Genomic DNA, 10,135 nt, shown 5'->3' on the forward strand with positions numbered 1-10,135 from the left:
ATCTTTGGTATCCCCTCTGTGAAGCCTGCTCCAGGCAGCTGATCCCACGGAAGCATCTGGACTTCTGAAGTTCTCTTTACCCCTCCTTCGGCACCTGCTGTGCACCATGAGTAGGTGCCCTGTCTCCCCAAGTTGATGGCCAATGCCCCAAGCACAGTGACTGACTCAGTCTTCGTGGTAGCAGTGGTTTCAGAGTCCCCTTTTAACTTGGGGGAACCGTAGCTGAATACATTGCCCCCAAACCCACGGTTGAACAGATGCACGGTGAGAGGGCAATGGAGAAGCGTACTGTCCCTTTTTGCAACCGCCAGGCTCAAGCTGTAGTTTCCAATGCTGGCAGGGAGGTACTTTCCTCTCCCAGATAAAAGATACCTCTGCTTGTATGCTACCTTACATCACAGTACTTGGTAAATATTTGCCCTTTTAAAAAATCGACCCCCTGTTCTTTCTTAGCTTCCTTGTTCTTACCTTGCTCCCTTCCCGCCCGCTTGTATTTGATCTCATCTCTCACTGTTTGCGTGACAACCCTTGGGACCCCTCTGCTCTTATCATTTCCCAAGCAACAGGATCAGATCTTATACAGTGATTGACTATAACCCAATAGACCAAGTGTCTACCCTTAAAGTAAAAAGCTCTGTCATCCAGGACCAGCCCCTGTGACTTAACTATGATTAGACTGGAGATTCCCAAGCCTGCAAGAACTGTGTTCAGATAAAAAGGTAATTTAAGTGCCTTTGGTTCAAGAAGGAGTTTGTAACTGTTGTTGATAATGAGAATGAGGGGAAGCTCTGAAAAAAGCCCCCCGGTCAGAGCTGGTGTCAATCTCTATTAGGAAAATGCAGGCTTTAGAGTCTCTGTGACAATTCGGACTCAAATTGGGATGATCTCTTAGTATCTTCATATCTTTCCCTCTTCTACAGTAGATATTCCAGCGGTATGAGCCTTAGGAGTGGCCTCTACACCCCAGACCCAGAGCATGGGGGTCTACACCCCAGACCCAGAGTCAGCTGGGCCCGTGCACTGCCGGGTACACACAGGCTTAAGAGGCTTCTGGCCTGTGCCAGGGACTGGCTCCTTGGGGGTCCTTCTCTGAGCTGGCACGGTACTCCATTCAGCTCTTGGTGCTCTCAGCTTCGGCCAGCTCAGCTTCTTGGGGACATAGTCGTTCAGGACAGACATCCTCACCCTCTTGAGTGGCATTCTACTTGCAGACTATTATCTTGACTTCCATTTCAACAAACTGCTTTATTGAAAAAGCGTCTTTCCTATTAGGCTCTGTAAGGGCAGAGATTCGTCTGCTTTGCCCACTGCTATATCCCCAGCATTCAGAGCAGCGCCTGGCCCAGATTATTTGTTGAAAGAATTACCTGCCAGGCAAACCAAATGTCAGGACCAACAGCCAACTTCGTAGGGTAGGCAATAAATACAGGGAACATTGCTTTGTGGTTTCCTTGTGAAATGCATTCGTCTATGGAAAAGGATTTATTTGGATGGGTTTATGAACGACTGACATCGTAAGACCACTCTGTAGCCCCCTGGAGTCTGAACCTGACGCTCTTGGAAGCAAACCACCGAGCTGGAAGTTACAGGAACATTTCCCAGGTTTTAAAATTTTAAATGGACCCATTATTGCTTACCCTCCCCCCCCGCAACCAAGATATACAGAAATAACACACGTGACACAATTTATGTAAATATTTTTCAAGGTTTTATTGCAAACCAAAGTTGGTTTATCGCACACAAAAAAAGTTGTGTGGTGGGGAGGGGGGGAAGAATTGTACATATTATAACCATGTTAATTACAGTACATTAAAATGGTGGTTTACATTACAAATAAGCCTGTAAGTTTAAATATACTAGTGTTATAACCCAATGTACAGACTGTCGACTGTCTTTATACAATACATACAGTTATCAGGAATGCAAAAAAAAAAAAAAAAAAAAGGAGGAACATAAATAATGCCCATTTTACAGGTGACATTTTAAACAATGAAAATACCAGGCTTTGACCGACAACTGGGGCATTGGTCCATAAAAACCCTTTCTAAAAATAGAAATATTTGTAGCAGCAATGCTTTCTTTAAGCATCTGGATACAAGTCATTGCAAGACCATTTTCAATAAATTTTAGTTATTAGCTGTATCTTACAGAAGAAAAAAACGGTCTACACATAAATTTATCTTCCAAATATGGAAGAAACAAACAATGTCCCACATTGTAGTATCCTGCAAGTGTCACATTGATGCTTATAACGAAATCCATCTGTGATCAAGCATACCACTGTTCACACAGTAAATCCACAAAGGGAGGGGGAAAAAAAAAAAAAAGAACTGAAACACTCTGCAACAGGAAAAGCTTTGGAGCTAACACGATCTCATCAGAAAAGGCACATTTCATCAGATTCGACATCACGGCCCAGACAGACCCTCAGAAACCCCTCCTTAGAGCTGCATCGTCCTAATAAGACCACTGCCTCTGTCTACGGCGGCACGCAAATGCTCACTGCAGAGATAGCACCATGTTGGAAGGAAGAATAAAAATGAAAACCTCATGAGCTCACTGAGAGGAGGATGTGCTCTTCGAAAAGCTTCCGGCGAACAGTGTGCAATGAGATTGCCAAGACGTGCAAGCTTCCAGAGATGTGCAAATTCTCTTTTAAGACGTCCTGTCAGCTGGCGGCCCCGCCAGAAGGCTAACTAGAACACTTAACACACACACACACACACACACACACACACACACACACACGAATCCTTCACGACCAACCCTGGGACCGTTCAGAGGAAAGAGTCCACAGGGGGTGCGTAGGAAAAGCCTAGGAAGGCCTCGGCCGCTTCCTTGACGCTGGCTGTGAGCAGGATGCTGTCAGGGGACCTGCCAATGGAGCTGGGGACCGGCTCTTCGGTAAATTCGGGATCAAAGTGCCTCAGGTCACTAGGTCCACTCTGTGGCAGGAAAACAAAACAAAACAAAACAAAACACTCAGCGTCAAGAATTCACGGTGGGTACCGGGCAGGGAAATCCTCATTTGGGCTTTAAATCCCGGAGCTCGACTCTTCAGGGCACTCTATGGAAACTCCCGTAACAGCCATCCGTTTCAAGCACAGAAGCCAAGGGCCACACAAAGTTTAAATAAGGCGGAGGGTGCTCGCTTTTTAGCTTTTGGTACTTGAATTGGGAGCTGTGGTGAGAAGTGATGTTAGCTTGGCTGGGACAAAAATTCCACTTTTCACCTAGGGAAGGTTGTGGTTTGTGAATGAAGGACCCGCCAAGTTGTTCCTTGAGGGCCCTCCCCTCCACCACCACAGCCTCTGACTTAAAGAAATGCCCTTTGGGCCCTCCTATACTTGGCAGAAAGAGACACTCACCACATTTGGGTTAAAAGGGGGAGTAATCTTCTTATTAATGAGATCGTCCCAGTTAATTAGGGAGAAGAAGACGTGATTCTTAATCTCCATCTGTCGAGAAGAAACAGGAGGTTAAGTTAGACAGGTAGAATTCGAGAAGGGCAGTGAGGTCTAGGGCGCTTCGCAGCCCGCCCATAACAGGGAGAAGGCACTCACAAAGTCGTCCTGGGCGCCCAGCCTCTTGGTCCTGTCCTTCTGCAGGAGGCCCTCCAGAAGGTGTCTGGCAGAATTGGTAATGTTGGGCTTCAGCTGGAGGGGCTTGTTCAGAATGTTGTCGTACATCTCAGCTGTGTTTCGGCTATAAAAAGGAGGCTGAAAGAACAGGGGAAATCGGCGCTTAATCGGGGGTCTGGTACAGCAGACATTACCAAGAGAGAAATGCAGTGTGGTACGCTAGATTCGACAAAGCCCTTCGCTTAATGGGGTTTCTCTGCCCTGGATTTTTCACTGTCTGTTTCGCAGTCCTCATCAGAGAGGAGACATTAATAAGCCACATTTTTCCTCACGCAGGTTAAGTGTGGTCATATCTGGAAAATGCGAGTTTACCAAAAAAAAAAAAAAAAAAAAAAAAATTCACTAAGAGCTTGCTCTAAAACACCTATAAAATAACCATTTGGCTTCTCTTACCAGCATCTGATAAGGTTATTCATAAAGGGCAAGACACAATGACCAGATGGGACTTGTGTGCCCAGATAAGTCTGGGTTTCAAGAGGACTACGTTCTGGGGAACATTATCAAGCCAGGGCCATAGTCCATGACTCTCAACGTGCTACTCACCAGGCCATACAGCATCTCGTATAAGACGGCCCCCAGGCACCACCAGTCCACGGTCCTGTCGTAAGGCTGCTTATGAAGCACCTCAGGTGCAAGATACTGAAACACAAAGCAGGACAACAGTGTTCAGGAGTCCGCGAAACCAGGAATCCCAAGACCAGGCATGCACTTTGAGAGGGCCAAGAGACCCTGGGTCCACCCGCAGGACACATGCCTTTACGTTACTTCCTGGTAAAGAGGCTGACGGGCCAGTTAGCTGTACTGATGTTTAGGAAGCTGTTGGGCACCCAGCAGATTATCCTACTTGGGAACTGAAAACCTTTTAGGCCATGGTTTTTGCAAACAGCTTGTCTTAATGAAAGCAACATGAGGCCTTGGGATTTCCCATGCTGCATCAAACAGCAAATGTGTTTTACTTGCGCTGAACGGGACTGAGAAATCTCTGAGAATGATCTACTCTTCTGGGAGTTTAAGTATTATTGCACTTGCCTCCCCCTGGAAGGAGGGGCACAGACCAGTCCCCAAATCAAGAGCGCTCTTACCTCGGGCGTGCCACAGAAGGTGGATGTTGTGCCATTGTGTTCGATGTTCTCCTTGCAGAGCCCAAAGTCAGTAAGGACAATGTGTCCCTGTGAATCCAGCAAAATATTCTCTGGTTTTAAGTCTCTGCAAGTAAAAAAAAAAAAAAGTAGTTGTGTAAGTTAATTTCACTTCATAAGAAATCCTCTGGGAAAATAATAGCTTGGGGTATTAGAAGCATTTTCAATTCACTGAGGGTGTACAGTGAATACAAAAAGGGAGTCCTTGTTCTGCTAATCTATTCTGGATTAGGCACAATCCTAGCTGGCCGGTTCCCTCGTGGCACGGAGTCAAGGCGGCTCACATGCTGGGGTATCCGGTTTTAGGTGACCAAGCTGTACGTAAATACAAATTATTTTAAGGCTCCGTCAAAGGCTAGGGCTATGTCTTCTTTGTACCCAGGAAGGTAACCTTGACGGCTCTGCAGCTCACCTGTAAACGATGTTCAGAGAGTGCAGGTAACCCAAGGCACTGGCTATTTCAGCAGCGTAGAAACGAGCCCGTGGTTCCAGGAAGCAACGTTCCCTCTGAAGATGGTAAAACAACTGCAGGAGACGGGACAAGGTCAGCTGCGTTGCCAAGGCTTGGTAACAATGCATTTCATTAGACTTGACATATATAGCTAAAGAGAACAATTGCAGGAAGCGGCCCTAAATAGTCTCTTAACTATATGAAACTCTCAGGTTAAAGGAAATGCTAATTCTGGTAACTTTTCCCCCCTAAATGTCATTTAAAACCTCTCCTCTCAAACTGGAAACAAGAATGCGATGCACAGACACCCAAAGGTTAGTTCCCATTCCCGCCGCTCACCTCTCCACCATTAATATAGTCGAGGACAAAGTACAATTTGTCAGCGGTCTGGAAAGAGAAGTGAAGGCCCACCAGGAAAGGGTGTTTTACATTCTTCAGTAGAACATTCCGTTCCGACATAATATGCTTTTCCTAGAAAAAGGACAATTAGGATTTAGTGGCAAATTTCAACGTGGTACCAAAATTCTAAGGTAAAACCACCCAGTGAATGTCTATCTCCAACTGCAATCCATCACATTTCATACCTCCTTCTTTTTCAGAATCGCTTTCTTCTGTAAAACTTTGACTGCATAGAATGCTTCTTCTGCTTTGTGTCTTGCTAGAAGAACCTGAAATTTCAATTCAAAAAGTCATTTTGCTGCCCGCATCCACTGAGAATGTCAGACGAATGCATGAAAGACTATCAAAAATGAGGTCTTCAGATCTGAAATTACCTTTCCAAAACTGCCTTTGCCAATCACTTTCAAGAAGTGGAAGTCAGATGGTTTAGCATGAGGATTGGATGACGGGCCAAGGTTGATTTGCTGAGAGGGACTTGGCTGGAAAAGAAAACGTTTTCTTTTAATAGCCTTGCCTCAAAGGAAGACAACAATCACCATACATCCTAAACACAATCAAAACTACTTTTCATCTGTACACAGTAATATTTCATATGGGAGTGTGCAAATGGTACACAGTAATGTTGTAACCAGATAAAAATTTTATGCAACATGCCTTTTAAAATACTGCACTGACTCAATACTTAAGTGCTTATGTCACTTGTTATGCCATTAACTGAGGCATTCCTGCCTTGAGACTAATTTCTAGAAAATGCTATTTTAATCCATCACGGTAGGAATACTAACTGACTCATTTACAAGGTGCCTCCACAGAAGCATCACAAATAGAGAATACTTACTGGAGGAGAAGGGTTGGCATTCATAAGCTCAGGCTCCTGAGGTTGGGAGATTTTCAAAATGGACTGAACTTCAGGGCTGCAGAGAAAGGAACAACTGAGAACCTCCTAGACTCGTCGCAAGGGGGCACACCGACACCAGTAGTTAAGGTTCGGGCTCGACTTTTCCCGGACAGGTCCGAGTGTTTAAACTTAAAACCACCCAAATAAATGACTCAGTTAAAGAAAATAATAGCCAAAGAAAATAATAAGCCCACTTCAAATACAGCGATGAGGGCTGTTTTTCATGGAAACGGGGTGAATTAGGCAAACAGGAACATTTTCACCTTGCAGCTCTCTCTTCCAGGCCAAATCAGCAAATTAGTTTTAATATTTAAAATGTTCTAAACTGGAATTGGAGAGAGAAAAGGGATCCCACCCTCGGGGAAGTCTTCGGCTTCCTGATCGACACCCCGACGAGAGTGTGTCTTCACTGCTGATAAACAAGCTAGGCTACTTATTTTTTATTTCCCCCAGTCCTCCCCCAAACTTACTGTTTGCATGCGTAGGAGTTATTGGCAATCTTCTGAATAAAGTCGTTCAGGCCCATCCTCCTCTGTTTCATGAAAGCTGTGAATTGAAGGAGAAATAAATAAACGTCTAGATGGCTTCGCAACGGCCGACGCCACACACACTGATTTATTTGATGCGTGACCTTAAAAAAGTTTCCACTTCGCACATCCTAGAAGTCCCGTATAATTCCTACACTCACCGATGAGAATTGCTACCATTCCCCTCATTCTGGAGTAAGTGAGGGTGCCCCTAGCAGCCTCGGTTTTCACCGTCATCTCCGCAGAGAGAGCACAGCGAGACGTTACAGAGGAGACACCAGCTCAGCCAACACTGGGCGCGCGCGGCGCCGCCGACTTTATAAGCCCCGAGCCGCCGCGGGGCGGGGCTCACGCCACAATGAGGAAGCGGCGCCGCCCGGCCCCGCCCTAGCCCCGCCCCCGGCCCCGCCCCCGGCGCCCGCGCGGCCCACCCGACCGCCATGTGGCTGGCGGTGGCGAGCGGTTCGGTCCCGGGCGGGAGGGCAAGCCCTCCCGGCGGGGGCGGGGGGCGCGGGGACTGACCGGGAGGCCCGGCTGCCTGGCTGTTATCTGCCTCTTTCAGCGACCCCGCGGGACAGAGGGAAACCGCAGGCGGAGGGGGCGGGGGCAGGGAGAGCCCGGGGTAATTTTCCACCCTTCTCATTTATTCCACCCGGCTGGGAAATCAGAGTCGCGGCACTGGGGCGCTTTCCGCCCGGCGCGCGGCGAGCCGGTGGCTCTGTGCCCGCTCTGGTTTGTCACACCCTCACTGGCGATCCCCTCCGGGTCCCGAAGCCGGCCGTTCCCCCCCCCCCCCCCCCCCCCCCGCCGGCAGCCTAGCAGCCCCCGGCCGGCGGCCGCGCACAACCCGCCGGAGGTGTCTCTGTGCCGAGGGCGGCCCCGCGCGCCCTGATCTGCGGGGTCGCCGTGGGGCCGGGACGCCCGGCGCGTCCCCCGCTCCCGCCGCCCCCTCGGCCGGCCTCGGTCCCTCCACCCTGAGGACGAGCACCCACCCCCGGCCCCTCTCGCCCGAGCCGAGCGACTAGCGGCGGAGCGGGACGGTCCCCGCGTGGCGGCCGCGGCGCTTACCCAGGCCGGTCAGCAGGAAGGACTCGCTGCGTTTCTGCGCCTCGGCCCTCTTTTTGTGGCGGGGCCGAAGCAGGGACTCGAGCCGGGCCCTGGCCAGCGCGCCCTGCATCTCCCCCATGGGCAGCGGCGGCCGGCGCGCAGCGGGCTAGGGCGACAGGAGAACACTGACGTTTCCTTGAAGGAGCCGCCGTGACTCAGGCCGGGCAAGATTTCCTGCCCCGAGACCCAAAACAAACAAATGGCCCTTGTGCACGGCCGAGCCGCTTCCGAAAACGCCTTTTTTGTGCTTTTGGCCAAAGCCAAGCAAGGCTGCAAAATCCCAGAACTTGGAAGCGGAGGAAGGAAGGAAAGAAAGAGGGAAGGGGGAGGGAGAGGTTAGGAATGTGTAGGGGAGGGGGCGGAAATAAAATTCGTCTCTGCACTAAAGGGAAAAAAAAAAAGTACAATCTGCATTTCACTTTTTTTTCCTCCTCTAATCTTTGAGAACATTCTGTCCGTTCCGCATGTAATTTTTCTTGCATCTTTAATCTCCGCCACGCCATGAACACGTGAGGTAGTGGCACGTTAGGGGAGCGGTGGCTCCGCGCAAGGCGCCGACCTGGCGTGACCCCGGGCATCGGCGACTCCCGGATTCCCTGTCCCGCTCTCCCACCTGAAAACTCCGCTAGGTCGCATTACATCGTCTTAAACACCCTTAGTCTGTCCTCGTCTTCCCTACCCCTCCTCCGGTTTATTTCAGCGCTGACCCGGGAGTCTTCTTACAGTTTAACCACCTTGCTCTTTCTCTCGAGTCCCAGGTAAACGGGGACTCGTGGACGCGTGAAAGATTAGCCGGGTGTCCGCTCTCCAGAGAGCAGTGGAGAGAGGGGAAGGCCTGCAGAGCAGCGGCGCGGTGCCTTCCAGTAACCCCGCCGCTGGGAGATGCCTGGGCGCTGCTGCAGCCCGACCGCCGGCGCGGGGACGCGGGCCAGCGCTGGCGGGGAAGCCGAGAGCACAGCGACTGGGCCGGGAGCGGGAGGCGGCTGTAGGGAACTAAGGTTTGTAGGGCCGGGTACCTGGCACTTGCTGGTGCTGGCCGCGGCTGCCCTGCCGTGACCCCTCACTGCCAAGGGCCCTGCCATTTTTGAGTTACATACTGGGTCTGACACACTCCGAAATACCAGCTGTCAAACCAAGAATAGCCTGTGAAGCGTTTTTTTTTCTTTCGTCCCGGGCAGGGATTTGTTTTGCAGGCACAAGCACCTCATTTGCCCTAATATGACCTGTAGCCTCAGCTGCTGCTTGGTTTGCTCAGTGGCAACAGCCCCAAACTGGGAAGGGAACACACATTCTCTCTGCCAGAGACTGGCTGGGAAATTTTGCCTGGGACCCACTCTTTAAAACACTTCTCAATGCCTGAGATGCCCGAAATTGATGCTCCAATCTAAAGCAAGGTTTAGGAAACTCCAATTCACGGTTTAAGTGGCCCATTACTGCTTCCTTTTCCATGGATCCTTCATAGAATATGACTTTGTTACTGCCAGTGCCCCCCGCGTCGGGTTCCACTCCAACTAGCCTGCTCCCACACCATTCCGTCCCCCTTGAAGACAGCAAATTTGGCACAGATTGTCCGGAGACACCGACCTGTACCAAGATTTCTGCGTGTTTGTTCTTAAAGCACGGAGTTGAGTAAACTTTTATCAGAGACCCTCCCCTGCGACTCCACACCCCACGCCTTCTGTAGGCCAAGTAATCTCAGATCCTCTAAAGCGTCTTCGTTTTCTCCATTCCCTCCAAATTATAGCAATAAAATCACACCAACCTTTCAAAGGGGATTTTATAGCTTCCTCTTTCATTCTTCAGGTTGCCTAGGATGTGAACGTTGGGGATTACTTTCTGGAGGCTGAAGGTAGAGCTCAGTTATGGTTGGAATAGTCTCCCTGCTTTGTGCCTGATAAGGCTGGAAGCTGAGATGATAGGGAGCAGGAGTCAGAGGCAGCTGTCCTGCTCTGTTATGCACCCCACTTTATATA

The 10,135-nt window shown here is 49.7% G+C and overlaps 1 protein-coding gene across 4 annotated transcripts in view; it reads right to left on the reverse strand.

The window, feature by feature from the left end:
- Positions 1-1,685: 1,685 nt before the first annotated feature.
- The window catches only part of SGK1 (serum/glucocorticoid regulated kinase 1), a 112,203-nt gene continuing 103,753 nt past the window's right edge, over positions 1,686-10,135 (reverse strand). Inside the window, exons 1-12 of one of the 4 annotated variants that reach the window (XM_058735352.1) lie at positions 9,925-10,098; positions 6,999-7,074; positions 6,469-6,544; positions 6,005-6,109; positions 5,816-5,899; positions 5,571-5,702; positions 5,193-5,305; positions 4,724-4,847; positions 4,185-4,280; positions 3,564-3,719; positions 3,369-3,458; positions 1,686-2,945 (exon numbers count right to left, since the gene is read on the reverse strand). In XM_058735352.1, coding sequence (XP_058591335.1) covers positions 2,778-2,945; positions 3,369-3,458; positions 3,564-3,719; positions 4,185-4,280; positions 4,724-4,847; positions 5,193-5,305; positions 5,571-5,702; positions 5,816-5,899; positions 6,005-6,109; positions 6,469-6,544; positions 6,999-7,074; positions 9,925-9,958 — 1,254 coding nt within the window. In that variant the 5' untranslated portion in view covers positions 9,959-10,098 and the 3' untranslated portion in view covers positions 1,686-2,777. Of the gene's footprint in view, positions 2,946-3,368; positions 3,459-3,563; positions 3,720-4,184; positions 4,281-4,723; positions 4,848-5,192; positions 5,306-5,570; positions 5,703-5,815; positions 5,900-6,004; positions 6,110-6,468; positions 6,545-6,998; positions 7,075-7,216; positions 7,372-8,123; positions 9,876-9,924; positions 10,099-10,135 lie in introns of those variants that run through there. The other 3 variants (XM_058735350.1, XM_058735351.1, XM_058735349.1) reach the window with 3 other exon arrangements.

The sequence above is a fragment of the Neofelis nebulosa genome, chromosome 6, assembly GCF_028018385.1.
Source record: "Neofelis nebulosa isolate mNeoNeb1 chromosome 6, mNeoNeb1.pri, whole genome shotgun sequence".
Classification (NCBI taxonomy): Eukaryota; Metazoa; Chordata; class Mammalia; order Carnivora; family Felidae; genus Neofelis; species Neofelis nebulosa.